Source organism: Rhinolophus ferrumequinum, chromosome 21 (genome assembly GCF_004115265.2).
Source record: "Rhinolophus ferrumequinum isolate MPI-CBG mRhiFer1 chromosome 21, mRhiFer1_v1.p, whole genome shotgun sequence".
In the NCBI taxonomy this organism is placed as follows: domain Eukaryota; kingdom Metazoa; phylum Chordata; class Mammalia; order Chiroptera; family Rhinolophidae; genus Rhinolophus; species Rhinolophus ferrumequinum.
The window spans coordinates 972,695-1,000,209 of NC_046304.1; the positions used below are offsets into that span (position 1 = coordinate 972,695).

At 58.5% G+C, this 27,515-nt stretch overlaps 2 protein-coding genes across 6 annotated transcripts in view; one reads left to right on the forward strand and one right to left on the reverse strand.

The window, feature by feature from the left end:
• The first annotated feature begins 279 nt into the window (after positions 1 to 279).
• On the forward strand, positions 280 to 21,500 carry SREBF1 (sterol regulatory element binding transcription factor 1). Of its 3 annotated transcripts, XM_033090326.1 has the most exons (21): positions 395 to 522; positions 11,615 to 11,631; positions 11,734 to 11,802; positions 13,260 to 13,688; positions 14,071 to 14,243; positions 14,330 to 14,467; positions 14,547 to 14,768; positions 15,434 to 15,548; positions 15,772 to 15,992; positions 16,228 to 16,429; positions 16,562 to 16,740; positions 17,040 to 17,301; positions 17,383 to 17,549; positions 17,721 to 17,889; positions 18,340 to 18,448; positions 18,737 to 18,846; positions 18,957 to 19,089; positions 19,272 to 19,437; positions 19,877 to 20,077; positions 20,188 to 20,299; positions 20,670 to 21,500. In XM_033090326.1, exons 1-21 carry the CDS (start codon positions 428 to 430, stop codon positions 20,897 to 20,899), a joined length of 3,519 nt encoding a protein of 1,172 aa, XP_032946217.1. In that variant the 5' UTR covers positions 395 to 427; the 3' UTR covers positions 20,900 to 21,500. The 3 variants fall into 3 exon arrangements, with proteins under 3 accessions (XP_032946216.1, XP_032946217.1, XP_032946215.1); XM_033090325.1 differs by lacking the exons at positions 11,615 to 11,631; positions 11,734 to 11,802 and having other exon boundaries at positions 280 to 518; XM_033090324.1 differs by lacking the exons at positions 395 to 522; positions 11,615 to 11,631 and having other exon boundaries at positions 11,660 to 11,802.
• Positions 21,501 to 21,654: 154 nt separating this feature from the next.
• The window catches only part of RAI1 (retinoic acid induced 1), a 119,282-nt gene continuing 113,421 nt past the window's right edge, over positions 21,655 to 27,515 (reverse strand). For all 3 annotated transcript variants that reach the window (XM_033090321.1, XM_033090322.1, XM_033090323.1), the window contains 2 exons: positions 24,074 to 24,123; positions 21,655 to 23,556 (listed from right to left, as the gene is read on the reverse strand). In XM_033090321.1, coding sequence (XP_032946212.1) covers positions 23,542 to 23,556; positions 24,074 to 24,123 — 65 coding nt within the window. In that variant the 3' untranslated portion in view covers positions 21,655 to 23,541. The remainder of the gene's footprint in view (positions 23,557 to 24,073; positions 24,124 to 27,515) is intronic.

Here is a 27,515-nt window from a genome sequence, read left to right on the forward strand (position 1 = left end):
GTCCTGGGGCTTCCACTCAGCCCCTTTCTTTGGGGCTGGAGAAACTGAGGCCCGTGGAGGGGCCATACTGAGCTCCCGCAGTAACCGGCCAGAGGCAGTTGTGCAGCAGGCTGGATAAAATGAATGACTGGAGGGGGCTGTGGTAGAGAAGTAGGTTTGCGAGGCCGACCGGGGAGCTGGGTCAACTCTCTCTCGGGTGGGGCGGGGCCGTCTACCAAGGGGCGGGGCCTCCCACGCAAGGCCTCGCCCCGTCCTGCCTGTCCTGCAGAGCCGCCGCTGGGGAACCCAGTTTCGGAGGAACTTTTCGCGGGCACCCGGCCGCCACCCAGGACAGGGCGGGGCGCAAACGCGCGGAGCGGCAGCGCTCGCTGAGACAGTCGGTGAGGCCGGCGGGCCCGGCGGGCCTCCCGGAGGAGGCGACTGCATCATGGATGAGGCGCCCTTCAGCGAGGCTGCCTTGAAACAGGCACTGGCCGAGCCGTGCGAGCTGGACGCGGCGCTGCTGACTGACATCGAAGGTGCGTCAAGGCCAGTTGGGCTCCGCGCGAATGGGGCGCGCAGGCGGCGCCTGGCTTTTGTCTCCCCGATCCGGGTGCAGGGCGCGGGGCTTCGCTGGGTCTCTGGGCTGCGCGCTGCGAGCCTCGATTTTCAGCCTGTGCAGAGCCTCCCAGCGCCCGCCCTGGCGTCTCGGGCCGCGCCGCGCTCGGTTCCCTGGAGGCTCGTGGCCGGGAGACGTGCACCTCTTGGGATTCGGGGGTCCGCGCCGCGTGGCCAGTAAGTCGTCAACGCCTGGGTAGCCGCGGCAGGAGCTTGGGACCCGGGCGTTCCCGAGGCCCCGCCCCTGCCCCAGCCGTGACGTCAGCGCGGGGGTTACTCACGGTCATTCCCTCCGGCCCGAGAGTTCAGCTCCGCGCGGGAGCTCTTGCGCGTGCGCATGGCGCGTCCTCCCGCCCCTCCCCCCAGAGTCTGGCTCTCCTTGTCCAAGACACGCATCGCTTCGGCTTCTTCTGATTTCCAGGCCCTGTCCTAGGCACTGGGAGTTAACAGACAGACCTGGGCTCCTCACCTTCTTGGCAGCGCAAAAATCCCCAAGGAAACCCGCAAACAGATTTAGTTGCATTTTGGGATGGAGCAGGGGTGCGGCTACTTTGGGTACAGTGGTGGGGAAAGACCTCTCCAAGCAGATTTTAGCTGAGACCTGCAAGTACCTTGCCCTGGGACCAATTGGCAAGGATGTTTTCCCAGCGGAGAGCATGGCCCAGGCAAAGGCCCTGAGTTTGAGGAGTTGGAGGAATGAATATACAGGAGGTGAGATTGGGAAGGTAGGCCGCAGGGTCACTTGGCCTTGTTGGCCAGGGAAGGACAGGCAGCGTGGCACCGGCTTATTTACATCTTTTAAAGCAACACATTCTGGTTGTTATACAGAGAAGGGATTTGGGGACCACCGTGCAGGTACCCATTAGAAGGCTGTTGCTCCACTTTGTACACAGGGCACACTGAAGCTCCGGCAAATTGCCCTCTATGGTTGCTGTGCAGGTTCAGCAACACTGGCTAAGTTGCACTTGGTTGATGGGGAAACTGAGGCCAAGAGCTCAGGACTCAAACCTCCCACAACCTGAATGGATATGTCCATGGAGCCTGTGGCCTCCCTGGGGTTGGCAGAACAGACACATACAAGCCACCCACTCCTGCCCTACTTCAGCCTTGCAGAGCAGCCCAGCTGGCTGCCAGCTGGGGACTCATCAGCTTGCTTTCCTCTGGGGCCAGGCTAGGGCAAGGCTTGAGTGGAGAGACCCTGACGATGAGGCTTTTCCAAAACAGCCTTCCCATCACTGTATTCTGAACCCCAAACAACAGGTCCTGGGGAGAGCTGAGCCTGGCTCAACTAACAGTTCCACAATGAGGGGAGCCTGGAAAGCGCCATGAACACGGCTTCGGGGTCAGGGCTCAAATCTGGACACCTCTCACTTACTTTGCCAGACTGTGCAAGCCCTCTCACCCCCAAGCCTCCATTTCCTCCACTGGGTAAGAATGCTTCCCTTCCCAGGGGAGCTGGGACATCAAATCGGAGTAGGTGTATCTGGATGCAGGTCTGGCACAGACCTTTCTCATTGACTCATTTATAGAAAGATTCTCCCCCAGGACACAGAGGTCTTGGGCAGCCATTGGGGGTGGAGGCGATTGGAGATCAGAGTAGGCCCCAGCTCTAGTATGTGAGAAAAAGGGAACTGGGTGTCTTGCTGGGATGGACCTGAAGTTTGCCCCTGCGGCAGAGGGTTTCTTGGTTTTTATTCAGACTTTCAGTTCTTTTCCCTAATTATACAACTAATCTCGTTGAACTGTAGAAAAATTAGAAAGCACAGGTGAGCAAAAAGAAGAAAATCTTCCTTAAACCCCCCACCCACAGATAATCTCTGTTAATTATGTGGGGGATTATTTCCTGTGTGTCTGTACATATTTTTCTGGAATGGCTGCACACTCTTGATCTCCTTTTTAAAAACAACTTTACTGAGGTATAATTTACCTGCCGTAAAATTTACCCATTTTAAGTGTACAATTCGGTGAGTTTTAGTAAATTTACCAAACTGGGTGAGCATCACCAGTTGTAGAATATTTTCATCACCCCAATAATGTCCCTCATGCCTACTTACAGGAGCTCCCTGGTTCACCCCAGCCCCAGGCAACCAGTAATTTGTACTTTTGTAAATTAGAATAGGATCTGTTGTCACCTGCTTTGTTCCATGTCAACAGCCAGACAACAATCAGGTTTCCTGGCTTATCCACCTGGCCGTCTTGTTCTGCTCTGCAGTGGACCCCCTGAGGCCAGTCTTTGCCCAGAGGGATTCTTGTTTAGTTACCTAGATAGGCTGAGGCTCTTGCAGGGGAATTGCTGGTCCGAGGCCACCGCTTTTGAGGCTTTACCCCACCCTCAGCGCTGGGGAGCTGGGCAGTTCGGTAGGTATAGAGAGAGGTGACTTGGAGGGTGTGAAGGGCCGGGCCCAAGGGTCTCCACGTCTCATGAGGGGAACGGGTTGAGAGCTGGGCCAGGCAGTGCCAGGATGCAGAATGTGGAGCTGGGCCGGACCCAGAAGGCAGAGGGGAGTCTTGGGGAGTGCGTTGGAGCAGGGCAGTGCCGTGTTTGGGTTCCGTGTCAGAAGTTACCTCTGATGGAGGATCACAGCAGGAACAGGGAACTAACTGGGCACGTACTGTATGCCAACCACTGTGCTGAGCACTGAGTACTCCCAACAACCCCAAGTGGGTACACTTACGATGTTTATCTTACAGCTGAGTGTCTTGAGGCACAGAGAGGTTAAGTGACTTGCCTAAGTTCACACAGCCAGAACATGGCAGAGCCAGGATCCGGACTCAGGCTGTGGGCTTCAGAGCCCATACTCTTAGGGCTCAACCCCTGGGCTCTTAAGAGTGAGATTAGGGGACTAGAACAGGGAACCCAGGAGGCTGCCTCACGTGGGGCTATGCTGGGGTCATAGAGGGGTCAGAGGCCAGAAGGCTGCCCCCGCCTCCCAGCCTAGAGCAGCCTTGGAATCATGAGACTGAGGACTGGCACCGGAGAGTCAGCCATGAGCCTGGAGCCCTGCTTTGCTGGCCCTGCCGCATGCCCTCCTGCCTGCCCTCCTGGCCAAGCCCTCTGTCATGTGAACAGTCTTGGGGTGGAGCTGCCAGCACCAGTCCCAGGTTCTATGGGGGAAGGCGCTGCCCTGGCTACAGTGCACAATGGCCTCCGATGAGCTCCGTCTCTTCCCCACGCCTCCTTTCTTGTTCTGTGCTTTGGGGTGTCTGGTGGCCACGGGCAGAGGGAAATCGAGAGCGGTCCTGTTGCACATGTTTGGGATTACTGTTCAGCCCATGGCAGTTGCCACCTCGCCGCTGATTAATTGATCAGATCTTGCACATGCTTCTAAGTGCAGAAAAGGTGACTGGTGATGGAGTTCCGGAGGGCCTGGCTGAGGGGCTGCCTGGGCGCTCTGGCTGGCACAGCTCATGCTCGCCTCTGCCTGGATACCTCCATGTTCACTGTCTATCTGTCATACCCCTGCAGTCTGCCAAGCTAGGGCGGCATTCCTGGATCTCGCCTCCCCCCACCCTCTTCTTGGCAGTGCTTTCTTGAGCTCTCTTGGCCCTGGGGTCCCTCCCAAGGTGTCTGAAGCAACCCTAGGGGTACCTTGCCTCTGAGGTCCCAGCCCATGTGTCTCTGAGTGTTTTCTGGATCCATGCCGGCCCTGCTGGTGGGGACACACTGGCGGCTACACTGCCATCCCACACCTCTCCCCTTGTGCCCAGTTCTCTCCCTGGTCCCACAAAGCATGGGCCCTGCTTAGAAAGCATAGCCCACTGCCCAGCTCCAAAATCCAGGCACATAACTCCCCAGTTCCACAATCATCCATGGCTCCCCAGTGTTCCCAAGACAAAGTTCCCTGTCTCAGCATGGCTTTCAAGACCTGCCCCTCCTGGGACGTTTTCTATCCATCCAGAGCCTACCCCTCAAACACCCCCCACCCCAGACACATACTCTGCTCCGGTATGACGCCCCTTCTCCTGTGCTCCTGTGTCCAGAGCCCCTCAGGGGTACAGCCTGAGAGAGACCTCCCCTATCAGACATGTTCCCCTCCCCATCCCTTGCCTGCCTCTCCGTATCCGGCCTGCCCAACCTAGGACAGCAGAAAGCAGAAAGCCCTCCCATGGTGGCCGTGCATTGATGCTTTTCCTAGGGAAAGTACCCTGCCCTCTCTGAACTTCAGGGGACTCCCCTGGAAAGCAGGAGGTAGAGGCTGTAAGATTTGCTGCCTCTGAGCCCCCTGAAGCCTCTGAGGGGACAGGGTTGGGGGACAGAGAGAAGCATGCTGGGAGCAGGTCCAAGGAGGCAGGCAGGCAGGTGGCTGGGAGTTACCTCCTGCCCAATGGTTACCTCGCTGCACATAAACATCCAGAGTGACCTGGTCAGCCCCAGGCAGCGGTCATCTCCGGACAGAAGCCTGGGATCTGAACTTCTCCCCACCGAGAGGTGCAGCCAAGGTGGGAACGGCGGTGCTGGCCAGAGGAAGTGTCTCTGGCCTAATCTCCTGCCAGCAGCAGGCCCTGTGGGTGTGCCCTTTGACCCGGGAACTGAGTAGGACTGCACAATATGAGACACATGCCCCATGTGGGGGTGTTTTCAGGGGAGGGGAGAGCCTTAGAAATGAGCATTGGGCTCCCGGGAAGCGGAGTCTTTGAGGTGGTTGCAGGTGTGTGATTCCCCTGCTAGGTGTGGGCTCTGGTGGGAGGGGGGGCAGGGCTGGGGGTCCTCCCACCTGGGGGAGTTTGTGGCTTGGAGAGGCCCACTCTGGCCTGGAACTCTGCTCAAGCCCCCCACCTCCCAACTGACACCCCAGCTGTCTCCCGCGAGCCTCACTCTCCCAGCCACACCTCAGACCTGCCCCTGTCAGGGCTCTGGGATCCCCGTTCCTCCTGCAACTGGGAGGCTGGGGGTCCAGAAGTCTTCAAATTTAACCCCTGTTATGTGGCCATAGACAAGTGGCTCAAGCTCTGCCCTTCAGGTTCTCATCAGTGTCCTGGGAATAATGGAAGCAGCTCTCAGACTTGTGGCCCGTCTGGTCAACTCATTTAGGTCAAGGGATTAGGCGTACCTGACACATAGTAGGCACTCAACCAGTGTGTTTTTATCAACCAGTTAACTCAACCAGTTACTGCTTTTATCATTTAGAGCCCTTAACCAGGACCTGGCACCTAATATGTTAGCGAGACAAATGTTAGCAGCCATCATCCAAGGAGCCTGTGTTGGAAGTTTCTAGGATGTTCTGGACTATGGTTCCAAGTTCTGAGCATCCACCATCTGGTGATTCTGGGTCTGTGTGGGAGATAAGGGGGGGCTGGGCAGGCCAGCGGGGAGCCCCCTGCCCCTTCCCTCATCTCACCCCTGAGGAGCAAGCCCACTGTCTTTACAGATAAAGCCACTAGAGCTAGAAAGAATCTTAGACATGCTGTTGTCACCTTCTCACCCAGTGTACAGGCCTCAAGACACCAGACTCACCACAGTCCCCTTGCCGCCCAGCCTGCATGGCCTGGGCCCAGTGGCAGCTGGGAGGGGTAAAGTTGCTGGAGACCAATGAGAAGCAGCTGGGCAGCCAGGCCCTGCAGGGATTATTTCTCCAGCAAAAGAATCTATTAGGTACAGTGTTGGGGAGACCGGTTAACTCAGTTGGTTAGAGCATGGTGCTAATAACACCAAGATTGCCACTGTGAGCTGCGACCTCCCTAAAACAAAACAAAACAAAACAAAAAAAAACACGGTATTGCTGAGTCTCAGGCCAGTTGTGGTTCTTTACACAAAATGCCTCAAGGCAGTCTTGGAAATGCAAACGAAGCACCTTGAAGTTTCCTGTCACACAGCTCTTGGGGCTAAACAAAACAACCAAAAGTAAATAAAACCAATAAAACCCAGTGCTGGCAATGCAATGAGGAAATGGGACACATTATTACAGGGGAAGTTGTAAAGGGGTTTATCTTTTCCGGAGAGTGGGCTGATGGCTCTAGAACAGCATGCTGCCTTTGAACCACACACCCATTTCATGTCTAAAACAGGTTGCAGGGAAACAATCCAAAAGGAAGAAATAGATATAATTTATATAAAGAAATGCACAGCACTATTGAGACTGGGAACAATTGCTCACCAGCAGAGATCTACCCCCAAAATTGCCACTGCTTCAGGCCCATGGGTTGTTTTCCACCTTCCAGAATGGTAGGTGCCTTGAGCCCACACCTAGAACAAGATGTCTGAATTGGTGCCACCAGCATCTTGTGTAATGGCCATCTTACAGGTCACGTTCAGGGTCTCTTGGTCCCAGCTTGGTGTGTGGAGTGGCACAGATGAGGGAAGGATCTGAGAAGGTGACATCAGAGCAAGTTTTGGAGGAGGAATAGGAGGTTGCCAGGTGGACAAAGGATAGTGGGAAGGGCTTTCCTAGCAGATGGAATAGCCAGAGCAAATGCATGGAAGCATTAAGTAGCATGGTATGTTCAGAAAACAGACAAGGAAAGTGAGGCTCGCGAGAGCTGAAGCAGTAGGACTCAGAGGGCCGGAGACCAGCAGTGGGGTGGTGGCTGGCAATCCACCCACCCCTCTGAGCTCAGCCCTGTGCTGAGTGCTGCTGGGGTCACAGAGTTGGTTCAGGCCTCGGCTCTGCCTTGAGGGGCTCGCAGCTGAGCCTTAAAGAGCTTTCTGTTGTCTCTACACACGCTTCCTGACCTGAGACAAGTGCTGACAGCAAGTCAGGCAGAACCAGGCTGGAGTTGGGGCTCCTGTTCTGGCAGGCTGCGGTTAACAAGTGTGGACTCGGGTTGGTGGGCCTGTGTGAGCCCCAGATTCTCCGCTTGGCACCTGTGGGCCCCTGGGCATGTGGCCACCCTCTGAGTCTTAGTTTCCTCTCCGTCTAGAAGTCCCATCCCATTCCAGGAAGAGCCGGCACAGCCTGGGGCAGCCCTGAGCGCACAAAGGGCAGCCTGTGTCCCTGTCACATACATGACCAGCTGAGGACATGCAAACTTGCTGACCTGAGTCCTCGGGATGATCAAGTTGGTGCGGATGGGAGCAGCAGGGGCAGATGGCAGGCAGGGTGCCAGCTCCCTGGATGTGGGGTGAGCTCATCCCCACCCTGCACCCTCCATCAAGCAGGCAGAGGTGGAACACCCTGGGGGTCCCATGAGCCATGTCCTCCCCTGTGGTACTCCTGCCTTATATGGGTTACTGTTCTTCACAATCATGCAACCTTTGTGTTCTACACCACGTAGGACCATTTGCAAATCCCTTGTCTGCCCGTTCCCTGGAGAATTGGTGTCGTTGGCTCAGGCGACAGTCAAACCTAGATTGGAATCTCAGCTCCTTGGCTGCCTCTCTGACCTCCATTCCCCTCCACCCAACAACCACACCGGCCTCACTGTCTCGACGTCATACCAAGCTGGCACCCACCTCAGGGCCTTTGCACTTGCTGTTCCTTCTGCCCAGGACATTTTTTCTCCCACCTGGCCTACTCCCTCATTTCATTCAGGCCTTTTCTCAGAGAGGCCTGCCCTGACACCTCATCTCCAATGGCCCCTCACACTCTCTATCCTGCCTCAGCTTCTTCATGGTGCTTATCACCACCTGCACCCACATTCCTCCATATATTTGCAAACCATTGGTCTCCCTCATTGGAACATATGCTCCACAAGGGAAGGTCTTTGTGCTGTGCCCCTGTACCCCCCCCCCCCCAGTGCCTGGCACGGGCCTGACACACAGACTCTTAAGAAAGGGCAATAGGTGTTACCAGAGAAATAGACCTGGGCCTCATGGACCAGGCCATGTTAGGGAGGTGGTGCGCTCCCTGTCCTGGGAAGCATGTAAACAGAGTTTGGGGTTCAAGGCCTCACGCACGTTACATAGGTTGTAGGCTCCTGTGATGGTCAAAGCTGGGCTCCTGCAAGTTGATGGTGTGGGGCCCTCCCAGGGTTTCCATTCTGGCCTCACTGAATAAACAGGCCAGAGAATAAAAGGCTGCCCCACATCTGCCTTCAGAGGGAGGTTTGAAGGTAGAGCCCAGGAGGAGGGGAGGGGTTTCAGGTTTCCTGTTGGGTCCTGATAGAATCAGGGAAGGAGAGGAAACAGGAGGAATCCAGGCTGGGGGAGGGAGTAGAAGGGTGAAAAAGGGGAGGGGAGGGGGAAGATGGGCCTTCTGAGGCCCAGAGTCTGTGCCTCCTCCTCTTCCCTAGGTTCAGAGTGTGCTTGCAGGAGTCCCGTGCGCCTTTTGAGTCTGCCGTCACGCGGCACTGCCAGTGCTAAGCTGCCTTGAGGATGGTCCACAGTTGGGGAGCCATGGCCAGCCTTTTGGACCCGAAGTCCTGGCTCTCACGGCCAGGAGCAGGTGCACCCTGGGTGCCTCTCCTGCCTCACCCCAGTCCCTGACCTATTAACTGTCCATAAAACAACCTTCATCAAATGGATATTGAGCTCCGACTTGAACATTCCAAGTGTCGGGCGACTCACCACCTGACTGCCTAGTTCTGGACCATTGCGGTTGCTGCAGAGGGACTAACCTTCGTTGCGATCTTGCTGAGGGGTGCGTGCTTCACATCCTTGGTCTCCCGGAATCCCCCCTCTGGAGACCAGGGGTGGAGGCTCAAGAGTGGGGGTGAACTGCCCTGGATCACACAGCAAATGAGGCACAGAGGGGGGTCTGCCTCCTTAGCTGCATCTGGGGTGTTGGGGAAACAGTGGGGCTGGTTCTTGAATTTCCACCCCCCAGACTTAGCCCTGGCATGGAGCTTCTCCTAGAGCTGGGGAGTGAGATGGGGGCTGGTCAGGCCATGAGTTCGGGGGGTGGCTGGCTCCTGTGTGTGCCAACAGGTGCCTTGTGGCACGCAAGCCCTCTTTCTTGCTGTGTCCTAGCTTAAACTGTCATCCGCCCCAAGGCTAGCCCTCCTTTTGGAGCCTGGCCTGACTCCTGCTACCCTCAGAAGGTCAGTGAGTGACTGTCGTCTTCCACCTACCTCCTCAGTCTGGATGGGATTGGGGCAGAGCACAAAGACGTGAGGAATGGAAAACAAAAAGAGGCAGGAAAACAAAAAGGGGGCTGGCCCAGTGGTTTAGGTGGTTGGAGCACCGTGTTCCTAAGGCCGAGGTCGCCCTTTTAATTCCCACATGGGCCAGTGAGCTGCGCCCTCTACAGCTAAGATTGTGAACAACAGCTCTCCCTGGCGATGGGCTGCCGTGAACATCCGGAGGTTGGCGTGGGCTGCCCCGGGCTGCTGTGAGCTGCCATGAGTGGCCGGCAGCCGGCGGGAGCTGCCGTGAGCTGCTGTGAGCGGCCGACCAATGACCAGCGACCGACTGCCTGGGGGGTGGGGGGGTGGGGGGGGGTGGAGCGCAAGGCTCCTAACACCAGCAGGGGCCCGGGAGCTGTGTCCTACTCAACTAGACTGAGAAACAAGGGCTTGAACCAGAGGGGGGGGGGAGGCGGAAGAAGGGGGAAAAGAAAAAAGAAAAGGTGGTGAAGGGAAGAGAAGGATGGGGCAGGAAGCGGAGGGGCCTCAAAAACTGGGGAACACAGTAAGGAAGGAATGGAGCCATGAGGTCTGCTTTTGAAACTGGAGCCTGGACTCGGGTCTTCCTTGTTTCGGTTACTCAAAGTGAGGTCAGGGCCTTTACAACAGCAATGTTTGCTTGTGTGTTTTAGGGGTGAGGGAAAATGGGAGCACCCACAGGTGGAGGAGAGAGGGAGATGGAGGTGTTAGAGGAGAATTCTGTTGTGCTTAGCACCCCCTAGAAAGCTACGGAAGGACCTGGGAAAAGGGGGGAACTGGGTGTGTGGGAGGGACATGAGGCTGTTTCCTCATTTTGGCTCCTGGAGTTTCCTCATGTCACCTCGGAGAGCGCCTGGGGCTAAGAGGGCTCTGGCCCCCGCCACCCCCCAACCCCCCAGCACCATCCGCCCAGTCACTATGCCTGCCTGCCCCGGATTTGGGGGCACGCCCCTTCTAGGCGGCAGGAGCCTGGGAGCAGGAGGAACTGCAGGCTGGTGCTGTGCTTGGAGCCCTAGTCAGGCCTTGCTGGTGGGCTGCTTTGCTTGGTCGCAGAAGCCGGAGCTGGCAACCTGGGCTATTCTGTGCGTGTGTGTGTGTGTGTGTGTGTGTGTGTAACTCTGACCTCACACAGAAGGGGAGATACCTAGGGAACCGCCTCAAAAGACCCTCCGAGTCGCTTATCCTAGGACTGACACCCTGCTCTCCTTACCTTCTGCCCTAGGGATTGGGTCCCCTCTTGGCCTCCCGGACCCTGTGGTGAATAAATGAGTCAGGCTTTACCTGGTGACTGCTGGGGGACTGTGAGACCTCGGGGGGCAGGGAAGATTTCACTGACCTCCTGCCCCTCCATCTCAGACCCAGACCCCTCTGCGCTGGGAGTCAGGAGGACTCAAGGATTACTTGGATGCGTATTTGGGGTAGGGGTTTCCCTTCCTCACTCTGGGCCTCAGTTTCTTGGCAGTGACCTGTTATCACGGGCTTGTGTGTGTGTGTGTGTGGGGGGGGGGCCCTATGCTGGAACTGCCCCAGGAAGGGGAGGTCCCTGTACCCAACACAAAGCAGCCCTTGGCTTTAATTAAGAGTTTCTGGATACTGAGTGAGGAACGCCTATCTCCTTCTCTCATTGCCAGGGAGATGTGATTGTCCCATTTTCTAGAGGATTAAACAGGTTTAGAGAGGAGACCCGCTCAGGGTGTCAGTGAGCCAGTGATTTCCAATACAGAGCTCCGGGGTGTTGGAGCATCCCTGCCCGGGTCCTTCCCGCCCTGTGCTCACTCCGCGGCACTGGTAACTGAGGTGGCGGGAGCTGGGATGGGGGGTACAGTGACCGCCAGTAACCCCAGCGATGTTGGCACCTAGCGGGTTAAAGGCCGGCGCCCGCGGGTAACCTCGGCCCCTTCAGCACCGCGGGTGAAACCCGAGCTTGAGCCGCGGTCGGGGGTGGGGCGGGGGCCGAGGCGGGGCCCTAGTGAAGCTGTGGCGCGGCCGCTGATTGGCCACGCGCGCTCACCCCATGCCCGGCCTGCGGCCCGGGGAGGGCGGGGGCGGGGCGGGGCGGGTGGGCGGGGGCGTGGCCAGCCGGCTGGGCGGGAGGCTCGTTCCGCGGGCTTTAAAGCGCTGCGGAGCCCTGACAGGTGAAGGCACCGAGACCCGCAGGCCAGCGGCCTGGACACCCTGCAGGGGTGGCAGGCGCCGGCCACAGAGCCATGGATTGCACGTTCGAAGGTATTTTGTGGAGGACCCCCACCCCTCAATTACAGAGCCTCCATCTCTGCTGCGAGGTCACTCTTCCCGGTTCCGTAGAGGGGGGCGTCTGTGAGTGGTGGCTGGGATACTCAGAGTAGGAAAAAGCCGGTTTCCTAGGGGGAGGTGTACCAGTTCCCAGATCTCACCCCGACGTCTGGAGTGAGAAATAGATGGCTTTCCCACATCATCTGCTACCCCTCTGGGCCAGAGCGGGAAGATGCAGAGAGGAAGACCAGTTGTCCTTCTGTGGCCCAGGCATCCGTGGGCTCTCCAGGCAGACAGTAGGAGCTCTGGATTGTCCAAATCCAGGATTCCAGCCCGGGATTCAATCAGTTTTCTTCGGGGGCCTCAGTTTCCCCATCTATCAAAAAAGCTCAATAAGAATTGGGGTGAGGGATGGGAGACCCTGCAAGTGAAAGTACTTTATGACCCGCATAAACCTGGGAGGCCCACAGAGTGTTTGTGTTTGAGGACCCAGGAGGCTGAGCCTGGCACCCCAATCTTACTCTATTGTAAGCCACAGGGAGTCCCCTCCTGCAGCGACGTTCCTGCCTGGGCACCTACCAGTAGACACACGTCCCCACTCTGTGCCAGCTGCCTGCCCAGCAAAGGCTCGCAGAAGCCCCGCCAAAAAGGGTTTAATCTTTTTTGTTGTACAGATGAGGAAACAGACCCAGTGAGAGGAGGCTATTGGCCCAGGCCCCACCTCAACTGTGGACAGGGCTGGGAGCTCAGGCTGGGGATCTCGGGAGCACTTGGGGCTCCCAGAGTTGTGCTCCTGGGTTCTGCAGAGCACTTTGACCCAGTGGGTTAGAGAGCCCCAGGCTGACCCAGCAAGGCTGTTAGTCGCCAGCTGGGGCAGAGGGCCTGTGGCCAGGCTGGGGCTCTTGCGGGGAGTGTGTCCCAGTCTGTACGAGGAGGAAGGAGTTAGGACAGACAACATTTGCTTTTATAGAAGGGAAACAGAAGCCTTGAATGGCCGGATCCCGAGGCTGCTTGGCTGTGTCCAGAGTCTGGGCTCGTGTCCAGACTATGCAGAGACACACTAGTTGGCACACACGTGGCCAGCAGCTGGCTCTGCCCCAAGCCTTGGTCTGTTCTACGGAGGAATGGGTAGGTGATGGCAGCACTGAAGTCGGCAGCCTTGGGCCCAAGCCCCAGCTCTGCCCCAGCCTAGGTGTGGGGCCTGGCCCTGCTTGGCACTGACCTTTTCCAGTTGTTGCAAGGACTATCCGATACCACGGGAAGCACTAGGCATTGTTCCAGATGTCACAGGTACCCAAGAAATGGCTGTGTGTCTGGGAGCGTGGGCTCACGGGGGTAGCACTGCTTGCACAGGTACAGCAGGGTGGGCAGGGATGTGCAGATGTGTCGTGCCCTGGACAAGGCCCGCCCCTGCCCCACTGTCACTCACACAACCTTTCTCCTTTCCCCAGACATGCTTCAGCTCATCAACAACCAAGACAGTGACTTCCCTGGCCTGTTTGACCCCCCCTATGCTGGGGGCGAAGCAGGGGGCACAGACCCCCCCAGTCCTGAAGCCACCTCCCCGGGCAGCTTGTCTCCAACTCATGTCGCGATGAACTCCCCACTCGAAGCCTTCCTGGGAGGGCCTAAGGCAGCACCCTCACCTGTGTCCCCTCCCCAGCCTGCATCTGCACTGAAGATGTACCCATCTGTGCCTGCCTTCTCCCCTGGGCCTGGTATCAAGGAGGAGCCGGTGCCGCTTACCATCCTGCAGCCCCCCGCGCCGAAGCCCCTGTCAGGGGCCCTCCTGCCCCAGAGCTTTCCAGCCCCGGCCCCAGCGCAGTTCAGCTCTGCCCCTGTGTTGAGCTATCCCAGTCCTCCTGGAGGCTTTGCCGCAGGTAAGGGGACATGCAGAGGGAGGTTGCGCAGGGAGAGGGGTCTGCTGTGGTCTCAGGAGGGGACTCTGCAGGCTTTAGAGACGCCTCTCTGCTGCTGAGACACGCCCATTCCTAGCAGCACTTGTGTCCCCGTTGTTGGGTGAAGCCTTGCCTTCTACTCTGCCAGGGTGTCCACAGCAGTGCTGCCCTCCAGACACACATGCCTGGCTGGGGAGTTAGCACATGGGCATCAGCGCCTCAGGCAGTGGCTGTGCAGACAGGAAACAGCGCTCACAGGGGGTAATGACTCATTCAGGGTCACTCAGTGACAGGGACCTGAGGGGCAGGTCGAAAGTGGGTTAAGGGCAGTTTGTGCCTGCAGCCCCAGCCTTTGTCTCTGCAGGTACACCTCCAGGGAGCACCCCACAGCCGCTGCCTGGCCTGCCAGGGGCCCCACCCATCTCCTTGCACACCCAGGTCCAGAGCACAGCCCCTCAGCAGCTGTTGACGGCCGCAGCCACCCCCACAGTGGGCCCTGGAACCACCACTGTGACCTCGCAGATCCAGCAGGTCCCGGTGAGGGGGTTTGGCCAGGCATTGGGGAGGTGGCAGCCCCTGGACCAGACACACAATTCATAGCTGAGACCTCTCCCCACTCCCAGGTCTTGCTGCAGCCCCACTTCATCAAGGCAGACTCTCTGCTCCTGACAACCATGAAAACGGACATGGGAGCCCCCATGAAGGCAGCGGGTGTCAGCTCCCTGGCCCCTGGCACAGCTGTGCAGACAGGGCCTTTGCAGGTGGGTGGCGTGGGCAGGGTAGAGGGTATGGGGTCTGCACACATGTGTGCCTTCCTGGTAACCATGCCTGGCTCTGCAGACCCTGGTGAGTGGCGGAACCATCTTGGCGACAGTGCCACTGGTAGTGGACGCTGACAAGTTGCCCATCAACCGGCTGGTGGCCAGTGGCAAGGCCTTGGGCTCGGCCCAGAGCCGTGGTGAGAAGCGTACAGCTCACAATGCCATTGAGAAGCGCTACCGCTCCTCCATCAATGACAAGATCATCGAGCTGAAGGACCTGGTAGTGGGCACTGAGGCGAAGGTATGGGCAGAGACATGCACGGGCACAGCCGGGGGCGAGCCTGGGGGACGGGGCAGCTGGAAGGACGAGAAGGGCTGGGCCTGCGCCTGGACAGACCACCGTGGGCTTCAGCCTGCTCAGGCCTGGCCAGCTCCATTTATTCAGCTAAACTTCACGGAGGAGCCCCTGTGCACCAGGAGCTATTCTAGGCACTGGAGATACAGTAGTGAACAGACAGACAAAAGTCCTGCTGTCGAGAAACAGACGTTTTAGTTGGGGGGGGTGACAACAAGATAAATCAGTAAGGGTTAGAGTACACCAGATGGTGATAAGTGCTATGGAGGAAAATCAATCAGGAAGAGAGGTGCACATCTGAATCGGGTGGTCAGGGAAGGTCTCACAAAGGTGATATGATAGAAAATAAACACCTGAAGGAGGTGAGGGAGCGAGGCATGAAGATAATACTAGCAGTTAGCCAGACACTGTTGTATGTCTTTTACATGTTAATCTTTATGCCCTCACTGAGAGGAAGGTTGTTCCAAGGGAAGAACATTCTATGTAGAAGAAGAGCAAGTGCAAAGGTCCTGAGGCAGCTGTGTTGCAAAGCAGCCCCGCCCCCCTTGCTTAGGTGCCCACTTGCCAGGCCTGACTGGCCACCTGTGCTGTCTCCCTCCCACCCCCTGCAGCTGAATAAATCTGCTGTCTTGCGTAAGGCCATCGACTACATCCGCTTCCTACAACAGAGCAACCAGAAACTCAAGCAGGAGAACTTGGGTCTGCGCACTGCTGCCCACAAAAGCAGTGAGTCCTGGCCCCGCATCGCCCCGGTTCTGGCCCCGCCTCCAGCCTTGGTCCACCCCTGTCTCTGACCCTACGAGGGCCCTTAGCCTCTCCTTTGGCCGTAAACTGGTCCTCAGAAGCTAGGCCAACTCCCAGTCCGCCTGTCCTCCCAGGGCCCTAAGTTGATTTGCCTGGGATGGGGTCGCAGCCTTTACCCCCAGCCCTACTCCTTTTCCGCCTGCAGAATCTTTGAAGGACCTGGTGTCAGCTTGTGGCAGTGGAGGCAACTTGGACGTGCGCATGGAGGGCATTCAGCCTGAGGTGGTGGACACACTGAGCCCACCACCCTCAGATGCAGGCTCACCCTTCCAGAGCAGCCCCTTGTCCCTTGGCAGCAGGAATAGTGGCAGTGGTGGCAGTGGCAGTGACTCTGAGCCCGACAGCCCAGTCTTCGAGGACAGCCAGGTTGGGCCATGCACTGTGGTCCCTTTCTGTCTCCCAGTGACATCCTCTGAGCCCCAAGACCGGGTCGGGAAGAGGCCTCTAACACCCCACCTCCCATTTTATAGACAGAAAACCCGAGGCCTGCAGCCATGCGGGCTCCCACAGGAAGGCTAGGCAGAGCGGAGCCCTCGTTCCCCGAGCCATTCTCCCTGGGCCACCCTCGCCCTGTCCTCACCGCCCTGCCTGCCTCCACCAGGGAAAGCCAGAACAGCTGCCGTCCCCCCACGGCCGGGCCATGCTGGACCGCTCCCGCCTGGCCCTGTGTGCGCTCGTCTTTGTCTGTCTCTCCTGCAACCCTTTGGCCTCCCTGCTGGGCAGCTGGGGTCTCTCTGGCCCCTCGTATGCCACCAGCATCCACCAGGGTTCCAGGCGCAACATGCTGGGCACTGAGGACAGAGGTAGGACAGGCTGGTATGGGTGCCTTTGGGAGAGGTGGGAATGAGGGCTCTTGGGGGTGCAAGCCCTAGGCCTGTGGGCTGGGGCTCTGCATTCCCCAGGAGCTGTGTGCCTAGGCCTCTGTCTGCCCCCAGATGGCCCTGGCTGGGCCCCGTGGCTGCTGCCCCCACTGGTCTGGCTGACCAATGGGCTGCTGGTGCTAGTCGCCTTGGCGCTTCTCTTTGTCTATGGAGAGCCGGTCACGCGGCCCCACTCAGGCCCGGCTGTGCACTTCTGGAGGCATCGCAAGCAGGCTGACCTGGACTTGGCCCGGGTAAGGGGTCAGACCCTGGGACGGGGATGGAGGGTGGGCAGGGAGGGAGCGAGTGGCACCTAAGAAGGTGCTGGGCATCACTCGCTCTTCCCTACGCTCCGGGCTCACCATGAGTCTGCCCTATCCTCTACTCTTGTCTACCCTTCGGACCCCCACTGACCCTTGGGGACCCAGCCCAACGCTAGTGGAGGACACGGGTCATGGCGGGAACACGAGGTGGAGGGATCTTCAGAGCTAGAGGGAAATCACACGCTCAGGACGCTCTGACCCCGCTTCACCTGGAAAACCCTCATCCGCAGGGGGACTTTGCCCAGGCCGCCCAGCAGCTGTGGCTGGCCCTGCGCGCGCTGGGCCGGCCCCTGCCCACCTCCCACCTGGACCTGGCCTGTAGCCTGCTCTGGAACCTCATCCGCCATCTGCTGCAACGGCTCTGGGTGGGCCGCTGGCTGGCAGGCCGGGCAGGGGGTCTGCAAAGGGACTGCGCTCTGCAGGCAGACGCCCGTACCAGTGCCCGAGATGCGGCCCTTGTCTACCACAAGCTGCACCAGCTTCACACCATGGGTATGACGGGAGAGGAGCTGGGCCCGAGGGGCTCCTGCTGCCTCCGCACCACACCCTGGCCTCATGCCCTGTCTTTTCCAGGGAAGTACACTGGTGGGCACATCGCTGCCACCAACCTGGCGCTGAGTGCGCTGAACCTGGCAGAATGTTCAGGGGACACTGTGTCTGTGGCCACGCTGGCTGAGATCTATGTGGCCGCCGCGCTAAGGGTCAAGACCAGTCTCCCGCGGGCCTTACATTTTCTGACAGTGAGTGGGTGGTGGGGACAGGGCTAGGGCTTGTCTTTGCGGCTGTGACTAGTGGCTCCCTGGGTAAGGGGCTGCACAGGGTGAGGCACTAGGTCATGAGGTGGGCTCCAGGGTCTGGGTTTGAGCCCCGGCCGGTGTCCAGTGTGACAGCCCAGCTCCCTTTCTCCACAGCGCTTCTTCCTGAGTAGCGCCCGCCAGGCCTGCCTGGCACAGAGTGGCTCAGTGCCGCTTGCCATGCAGTGGCTCTGCCACCCTGTGGGCCACCGTTTCTTCGTGGATGGGGACTGGGCCGTGTGCAGCCCCCCGAGGGAGAGCCTGTACAGCTCGGCTGGGAACCCAGGTGCTCTCTCACCCCTGTGCTCAGATCCCATCTCCCCCTCAGTCCCCATTCCCATTTCTCATCCTCATTCTTCCCCATCCCTCGTCCCCTACATCTCCAGATGTCCCTGCCCACATCTGTTTATTGCCTGGCCATCTGTTGTTGCTTTGGGGGCTGGGTCTCTCTCAATTGGGGTTCTTCAGCAGCAAACAGGGAGATAGGGGCCCGGGGGTAGGTGGTTCATTTGGAAAGTGGTCCTGAAGAGGTCCGACAGGAGGGTGTGTGCGGAGCAGATTGCACTGTCAGATGGTGGGTTATCCTCTGCAAGGGCAAAGGCAGGGGTGGTCATCCACCAACTTTCATCTGTCCCAGAGTCAAGCCCACCCATGTGCCCAGGAGAGAAGCCTTGGTGTAGAGAGGGGAATATGGGGGGGGCTTTCCTGCACCCCACTCACCCACTCCTCCCCACAGTGGACCCCCTGGCGCAGGTGACTCAGCTGTTCCGTGAACATCTCTTGGAACGAGCACTGAATTGTGTGGCCCAGCCTAGCCCCAGCCCTGCATCAGCTGACGGGGACAGGTGAGTGTCTCCAGACCCCCCACGAGACAAGAACCTTCTACCCTGGGGTCTGGCAGTGGCCATGTCCAGGGACTTGTGGGGGTGATCAGAGCCAGGAAACTGTCTACTCACTGTGTGGCGTCAGGTAGATCTCAGCTCCAATCTGGGTCTCTGGCAGGAGGAGACAGTGGCACTTTGTAGAGCCAAGAAGTCAGACCACGCTCTGTGGGGCGGTGAGGAGGACGAGTGCCCTCCCTGGGCTCGCAGGACCCTTGCCACCTGTCCTAATAGCCAGTGTCTCATGCTCAGGGAATTCTCAGATGCCCTTGGGTACCTGCAGCTACTGACCAGCTGTTGCGACGCCGCCGGGGCTCCGGCCTGCAGCTTCTCCATCAGCTCCAGCATGACCGCCACCACCGGTGAGCCCCCAGGCCCCCTGCCCTGCGATGCCCGGCTCAGCCCCAGCTCCACAGCAGCTGCAGTGTGGCAGAGTTTCAGAGGGCACCCCCACCCCCCCGGCTCCCTGCAGGCACAGACCCAGTGGCCAAGTGGTGGGCTTCCCTGACGGCTGTGGTGACCCACTGGCTGCGGCGGGACGAGGAGGCAGCTGAACGACTGTACCCACTGGTAGAACACCTGCCCCTCGCCCTGCAGGAGTCAGAGTGAGTGCAGGCCGACGCTCCTGGCCCTCAGCACCGCGCCCCCCACCCCCACCCCCCACTTTTGATCTGTGCAGCTGGGATCACCACCCTTTCTTCCCCATGAAGCTGGAGCCAGGGCTGTGGGAGCTCAGTGAGGGTCTGTGGCGTGGTCTGACCATCACTCCCTGCCCTGGCCCCAACAGGAAACCCCTGCCAAGGGCAGCTCTGCACTCCTTCCGGGCTGCCCGGGCCCTGCTGGGCCGCGGGAAGGCAGAGTCTGGCCCGGCCAGCCTGACCGTTTGTGAGAAGGCCAGTGAGTACCTGCAGGACAGCCTGGCCACTACACCAGTTGGCAGCTCCATTGACAAGGTGAGGGGTGGGGGCAGGGGCCTGGCAGGTCCACGGGGTCACAGCGTTTCCACTCCCATGTCGTTCTCCCCTGGGCTGCAGAAGACTGTGGGGTTAGCCCCACAGCACAGTACTGGGGGCCCAGCTGGCCTTGCTTTCGGCTAAGGCTTGGGTCCAGGGAGAGTGGTTGCCCCATCTGGCTTCAGTTCCCCCACCCCCTGGAGGAGGGGCGGGGTGAGTGGTGGCAGGGCCCTCCTTGGAGGCTGCTCCTGTGGCAGGTGGTGCGTGTGGAGGCCTGGAGAGGCGGGCGGCCCCGCGGTGCATTGCTGTTGCATTGCATGTGTGTGAGGCGGGTGCAGTGCCTCGGCAGTGCAGCCCGGAGCCGGCCCCTGGCACCGTGGGCCCCCACCCTCCCCTCCAGAGCTGGAGCTCCCCTTTGACTCCTGTCCTCCACCCCCAGGCCATGCAGCTGCTCCTGTGTGACCTGCTCCTTGTGGCGCGCACTAGCCTGTGGCGGCGGCAACAGCTGCCTGCACCAGCCCAGGCCTCGCAGGGCCCGAGCAATGGAGCCCAGGCCTCTGCCCTCGAGCTGCGTGGCTTCCAGCGGGACCTGAGTGGCCTGAGGCGTTTGGCGCAGAGCTTCCGGCCAGCCATGCGGCGGGTGAGTGCCCACAGGCCCGTTACCTCGCAGTGCGGACACGAGGCACCCGGTGCGAGGAGAGAGTGGGGGCCTGGCCTGAGCCCCTACTCTCCTGGCCCCCTTTTACTTAGGTGTTTCTACATGAGGCCACAGCCCGGCTGATGGCAGGGGCCAGTCCCACGCGGACACACCAGCTGCTGGACCGCAGTCTGAGGAGGAGGGCAGGCCCCTGCAGCAAAGGAGGTGAGAGAGGTGGAGGCCCTTGTCGGGGTGTGTGGGGGCGCTTTCCTAGCCCAGCTGGTAACGGCCCAGACAGGGTGTGTTGGATGCTGAGGGCCACTGTGTAACAGAGACTGGGGACCTCATGGTGCTTATCTACCTGAGAAATCCCATGCAGTGACTATTTTGCGGGATACGTGACTGTGCAAGTGTGTCTCTGAGTGTGTTCCATGCCCGGCCCTGGAAAGTGTCTGAGTCTCCGCGGGTGTTCCTAAGACAGGTGGGGAGGGCAGGGACAGGGCCTCTGATGGGCCCTGCAGTCCACTGGGTGTGGCGGGGCCCCTAAGCTTCGTCCCCACGTGGCCCCGCCCCCTGACGCAGCCCGTGTGCGCAGGTGCGGGGGTGGAGCTGGAGCCAAGGCCCACGAGGCGGGAGCATGCCGAGGCTCTGCTGCTGGCCTCCTGCTACCTGCCGCCCTGCTTCCTGTCGTCCCCGGGGCAGCGCGTGGGCATGCTGGCCGAGGCGGAGCGCATGCTCGAGAAGCTCGGCGATCGCCGGCTGCTGCACGACTGCCAGCAGATGCTCATGCGCCTGGGCGGCGGGACCACGGTCACCTCCAGCTAGATCCCCGCTGGCTGCCCGGGCGCCAGCGCCCGTCTTGAGCCACCTCGGCGCCCTTTGGCTGTGTCCCGGGCCGGAGCCTCGATGGCAAAAGGCAGCTCCGGAGACCCCGGTGTCCAACCATGGACTGCATTGTCTTGGCGGACGGGGGAGGGAGGCGGGAGACTGGGAGACCCTGGAGGGCTTTTGCTTCTTGACATGGGAGGTCAGAAGGGGCGCGACCCCGCCGCCACTGCCGGCTCCCCATCGTGAGGAGTGGCGGCCAGGGTGGTGCTGACCTCTGGTGGCCGATCGGGGGATTGCAGGGGCCGCGCCCCTGCAATTGGTGTCACCTCTTTGCAGGCACCCAGTGGCTTTTCCCTCTCCTGTCTAAAGGGAAGACAGGTACATGTCATTCAGCTAAGGGAGCCTGATTTGGCCCTCCTGGGCAGCAAGGGGGCCCTGCTCCAAGGCGCCTCTTTCCCTTCTGGGGAGATCTGTACATAGTGTAGATCAGGGCGCGCCAGTCTCCTGGCCTCTGAGGCTCAAGTATTACTTTGCCTTTTGCAAACTTTATTTTCATAGATTGAGAAGTTTTGTACAGAGAATAAAAAATTATTTATAATCTGTATTTTGCTCCTTTGGGGAGGGTGTGTGCTTTGGATGATGTACTTGCCAACCAGAGGCGGTCCTTAGGGGGTCCTCAGGGCCTCCCCGCAGCACCCAGGCCGACTTCCCACATCAGTCCACCATAAGGGACTAGATTTCCCCCTTCTGATGTTATGGGATATCTGCAGGGTATGACCTTCAGATGCCAGTGGTGGAGGGAGCTGCTAATCCTTAGGTTCATTATGACCCCACCTGTGCCCTCACCAGCCAGCCAGCTCCCAGGGTGACATGGAGGACAGACAACTCAGTGTTCTTAAGGATCTGTTGACAAGAGGGCTACAACCTGATAGTCCTGTATGTTTGGGGTGTCAGTCTCACCTTTCCCGCCCCTTGTTCCCTGGTCATCTCTCACACCTCGGGATGCCTACCCTCATCAGGACCTGAGGCTGCATGGGTGGGGTCATTTCCTGTTCCTGCGGAAAGTGCCAGAATCCCTAACTCCGCATTTGTGCCTCCTGAGCTTTCCCCTTTCTACTCCCCACCTAAAGCCTGGTCCCTCTCCCAGCGGAATCTGGTCAGAATCCACGGGCTGCAGACTTCCAAAACAATTGTTGTATCTTTATTGACTTTTTTTTTCTGAATGCAATGACTGTTTTTTACTCTTAAGGAAAATAAACATCTTTTAGAAACAGCTCGATACACACAATCTTCAGTGTGAAGCAATATACTAATAAGAACACTAGTCGTCTTAACATTTACAGTCTTCATATATATTATATATATGTATATGTATACATATATATACACTATATAACGAGGCCAGATATAATACACACGTTTACCATTTTACAGTCATATGTACAGGAAGTTGCTAGGGTGCCCCCGTTTGAGGGCTGCCTCAGGCCTATCGAAGCATGGACAGAGCTGAGGACAACGACAGACAGGCGGACATACTGGCAGGGACTGGCCTGGGCCGGTGGTGGCTTCGTGGGGAAGGGGGGACATCGCTGTGGCCCCCTTCCCGGCAAGGGCCCCGTGCTGAGGGGTGCGCAAGAGGCACGGCAGCGACACAAAGGAGAAGCGAGCATGTTCCCAACATATATACATTCTATGTAACATAGAGGGGTACACAGGTTTGTACACGAATCTAGCGGTCTCTGCTCCCGTGCTGAGTGGGGTGCTGAGTGGGCGCTGCGGTCCCTGGAGACGGGTGGTCTTGCAGAGGGACGAGCACACACCAGCCATCCGCTGGAGGTGCGCTCTGCAGGCTCCTCTCCTTTTGCGCTCCCAGGCTGGGCTCCAGGGGTGGGGTGGATTGGAAAAAGGGCAAACAGAAGCCAAAGGAGTGCCCCAGTCCCACCTACACCCGGAGAGCTCACATCCCCTGAGCATGGGCCCTAGACTCCCCTGGCTCTGCCCAAACCGCAAGGTTTTGGCAAATGCTGGGTGGGAAGGACGCTGGGGCGCGTTCTGAACGGTTTATCCCAAATTCTCCGGCCGCTCCCCGCTCCGGCCTAGCCCTCTTTCAACCACCCCCTTCCGGACGCCCCCGCCTCGTTCAAGGAGCCAGGAGCCGCCCTCTGCCACTTCCAGGGCCCTTTGGACCCCCATCCCCAGGGCACCCAGCTGCACTGAGGTGGCCGCAGCACCCACGGGTAATGTGTGCCACGTCGTCTGGGAACTCGCAGTGGAGAAGCGTGTCTCCACGCTAAAGGCGTCTTCCACCTCCGCCGGAACCTGTGTGCCCCAAGGCGTCTGGCTGCTTCACAGGCTTCTCTTTCCCAAGCCAGGCCCGGGGTCGGGGAAGAGGGGGCCAGGAACGCCCTGTGTCGTCTGGTTTCGGGAGCAGGCGGCTCCGGAACCTGTTTTTTCCCCAACCCGGGACCGCACGTCTCAGCTCTAGGCAGCCAGATCCAAGATCCGGGGTCCGGATCAAGGATCGGCACTAGGCCCGCTCTGGGAGCATCTCAAAAGGCCGGGGGCTGCACAGGCGGCCCCTCTCCTTCGGCGGGAGCGGGCAGGCGGGCTCCGGTGGCTTCTCCAGCCGTTGGGGTGGGTTACAATGGCAGCCTCTGCAGGAGAAGAGTACACGCCCCAACGTCCGTTATTGACGGTGGTGGACCTGTGCAAGGTGTTAATTCCTCCCCCCAGACCCGCCCGCCGAGGCCCCGCCCACACGAGGCTCGGCACCTGCCCCCAGCGCCAAGATAGCGGGGCTGGTGTCTGCGGGTGGCAGCTGGCCCGAAGTCAGGCTTTTCCTTTCTTCTAGCCCCCACCCTGCCCTCTGTGTCCACTGTCCCCTGCCCCTGCTGGCCTTCCCTCTGTCTCCTACCTGGGATATGTCAGCTTTCAGTGGTCTCTATCACCTGTCCACCAGCCCAGACACCCGCTGAGTAACAGGGGATTAAGGCTGGAGAGGTGGTGGCCTGCTGTGGGCGTGTGGGGACTGGCCTGGCGCCCCTCGGGGTGGGTGAGAATTCCTTCAGGCAGGGGCTGGGCCCTGCTGGGGGTCTGGTCTGCAGGGCAGTAAGTGGGGAGGGGCCCCTCTCCAGCCTAGACCTCTTCCAGAGAAGGCTTGTGGTCACCCACCTTATGCTTGGGACATTTCAAAGAAAAGTTCTCTTCGATGAATATGCAACCTGTGACCAAAGAGAAGTTTGCATGGTTAGGAGAGCTGCTGCTGTCTTGTCGGGGGGCCAGGAGGGAAGGGGGCCCTACAGCCCTTGAGGCCCTAGGCTGCAGGGGTTCTTTGCAAAGAGTAAGCCAGACTCTGCTTGAGCTCCTCCACAATCCAAACTCTATGGCAGTTGCTCTGGCCCTCTGCCTCCATATGCACTCTAGCCCTGTCTTTCCTCTCACCCAACCTCGCCTGGAGCTCCTCGTCACTGGGGAGACCTTCCCTGACTCCCTAGCTATAGCAGACCTCACTCCCCTATCTCTCCATCCTCTCCCGCTACACTGTGCCTGGCCACACTTGTCACTGCCTCCTAGTGATCTATGTACCGATTACTTGCTCAGGTCTCTGCCCCATTGGAAGGTAAGCCCCGAGAACCAGCTCTGCCCTCTTCCCTGGGTGCGTGGCCAGTCCCTAGAAGCCTTGACATCCAGTGAAGACACGTAGATGGACTGGACACTGCAGTTATGGGTCTGAATTTGAGTGTCAGCTATTTCTCTAAGCCTTGATCTCCACATCTCTCACATGGGCACTATACCACTACTGTGTGTCCATTGTGGGAACTGCTGAGGAGGGTATATGTAAGCCATGGCCAGTGTGTGGGGGCGGGGGCAGCAAACAGGTCTCAGGAGCGCCAGGGCCACTGCCCACCCTCGGGAAGCAGAGAGGATGACTGAGCATGGCCAGTCCTTGACGCCCACCCCTGTGCCCAGGGGCGCACTGATGTCTCAGTGAGTCCTGACTCTCCTGCCTGCTGCCATCCAGGGAGACCCTGGCTTTCCCCCCCAGAACACCCACCGCCTCCTGGTGAGCCTCCCTCCCAATGCCTCACCTGTCATTGTTCTGAATAAATGCTAAACCCACCAACAGCCAGAAGCTCAGGCTGGCCAAAGAGGCAGTCCTCTCGTCCATACTGTGACCACCAGTGGTGGCTCTGGGATCCAGGCAGTAGCTGTGCTGAAAACGTGATGGCTGTAGGCAGGGTGGGGAGGCAGGGCTCTGTAGCTTTGACAGCAGGCCTGGGACGGCTCCAGGCCTCCCTAAGGCTGCCTCCCCTTTTTTCCACCCACCTGCTAGAAGCTGGGGGACCTCAGGCCTGAAAACTGCCTGTGAGATTTTGTACTTTAGGGCCAGCAGCTGAAAATGCATCATCAGCTTTTCCCCTTCCCTGGGCGCAGGCAAGCCAGACATTGTTCTGGGACTGAATCCACTTTCCAAAGAGCACTGGGCTAAAACCCCCCACGTACTCCACAGCACACACAGGACAACTCCCCCACCCCCTACACACATACACACACACACACACACACACCCCATCCGGCTACAGGTCCTGTAGTCAAGAACTTGAGTTGCCAGATGCAAAGCGTAGGAGGTCACCATTTCCAAAACCAGCTTGCTCAGCAATCCTCCAGAATCTGTACTGGGCGTGAGAAGGGGAGCCATTGGGAAGAGCGGGGTTATCCGTTCCTGACCACTCTCTTGGTGGCTGTACCTGGGGAACCTGGGACCTAGCTGACAAGGTGGCCCTGTGGCCTGAATGTGGAAAGGTTCAGACAGGAAGCCACAGTGTGCCAGCCTCTGCCAGCCCTTTGGAGTCACTGCTTAGCTCCAATGTGGTGCTTCTTAACAGGATTAATTGGGGGTAGGGGGGCAGGGTTATTGCCCAGGGCAGTGGGGAATGGCAGAGGCAGGCAAGCCTGGTACCCTGCGGTCTGAGAGCCTGACCCCGCCTTGGTAGACCCAGTTCGGTAGGTGTAAGGTGCTAACAAAGGCCTGGGACCCATGCCTGCCTGGCTCACTCCCACAATTCCCTCTCAGTCTCCACCACTGCTGCTTGAGCAGAGCAGCCATGACCAGCTCTCCCTGCTGCCTGAAGCCCTGTCCTCCTTCTCCTTCCAGCTACCTCCTTGTATGTCTGCAGAGATCTCAAATGCACGCTGCCTGCACAGAAGCTGCCATGTGTGGTACACAGATTGCCCAAACAGCCCCAAGCCCTTTCCTTACACCCGTCCTCTGCAGTGGCTCTGCAGCTCCTCCCATCCAGGACAGGTGCCATGCATTCCCCACCCTGTGCATCTGGGCTGGACATGGATGTGCTTTGGCCAGCAGAAGGCAGCGACAAGGACTGTGCCGTCCCAAGCAAGGCCTGCTGGAGAATGAGGCCACATGGAGTAGAGAGGAGCTGGCCGAGCTGGGGTTTGAGATCGTCCTGCCTCAGCTGACCCCACAGCTGACCACAGCCAACTACACGAGCTCATTGGACAACTTGCCAGCTGCCCTGTGCCCACATGAGAGGTAATGAAGGGCTGGTGGTTAGGCAACAAAGTTGGGCCTGGGAGGGCCAGTAGCTCAGCAGCAGTAGCAAGTAATCGACGAAGTGTGATTAAACAATATGGTGAATGTTTAAATAAAAAAACTTATTACAGTTAAAGACACATTGCCATTAATCCCCCTCAAAATACTTGCCCACTTTGAACACACTTATCCCATCGTTCTTGCCATTTCCTGAAGCAGTTCTGGAAGTCCTCTTTTGTGAGTGTCTTTAGTTGTGCTGTCATGGCTGCCTCCATGTCCTGAATCGATTAAAAACGTTTACCTTTCATGGTCATTTTGACTTTGGGGGAGAACCAGAAGTCGCACAGTGCCACATCAGGGGGATAAGGTGGGTGAGGACACACTGTAATGTTTTTATTTGACAGAAATTGCTGTATACCAGAAGCTCTGTATAACATGGAGCGTTGTGATGGAGAAGGATTTACGGCACACTTTAAAACACACCTTCTCTCAACCGTAGCTCACACCCAAATGACTGCATTGAACAAGCTAAAACTTGTCACACACTGTTACTAATGTTCAATGCGCCACTTCCTGTATTGAAGATCCCTGCCTTTCTGTTGGATGGCACTCGGCAGCAGCATTCACTGTATTTTGTGATCACAACGGAAAGACTCCGTGTCACATGTCACCTCTGGTACAGCAATTTCTGTCAAATAAAAAACATTACAGTGTAGGGGTGTTTGGTTAGCTCAGTTGGTTAGAGCGCGGTGCTCTTAACAAGGTTGCCGGTCTGATCCCCACATGGGCCACTGTGAGCTGCGCCCTCCACAACTAGATTGAAACAACTACTTGACTCGGAGCTGATGGATCCTGAAAAAACACACTTAAAAATAAATAAAAGTTAAAAAAGAAAAAAGAAAAACATGATGGTGTGTCTTCATCCACCTTAATCACAGGATCTGGCACCGTGCGACTTCTGGCTCTTCCCCAAAGTCAAAATGACCATGAAAGGTAAACGTTTTGAATCAAGTCAGGACATCGAGGCAGCCACGACAGTGCAACTAACGACATTCACAAAAG

Excerpts from the sequence above, each read along its gene's own strand:
- SREBF1 (XM_033090326.1), top strand. The coding sequence starts at position 428 with ATGGATGAGGCGCCCTTCAGCGAGGCTGCCTTGAAACAGGCACTGGCC. Across the intron at positions 17,890-18,339 it reads CAGCTCGGCTGGGAACCCAG|TGGACCCCCTGGCGCAGGTG; the intron begins GTGCTCTCTCAC and ends TCCTCCCCACAG. Across the intron at positions 18,449-18,736 it reads GCATCAGCTGACGGGGACAG|GGAATTCTCAGATGCCCTTG; the intron begins GTGAGTGTCTCC and ends TCTCATGCTCAG.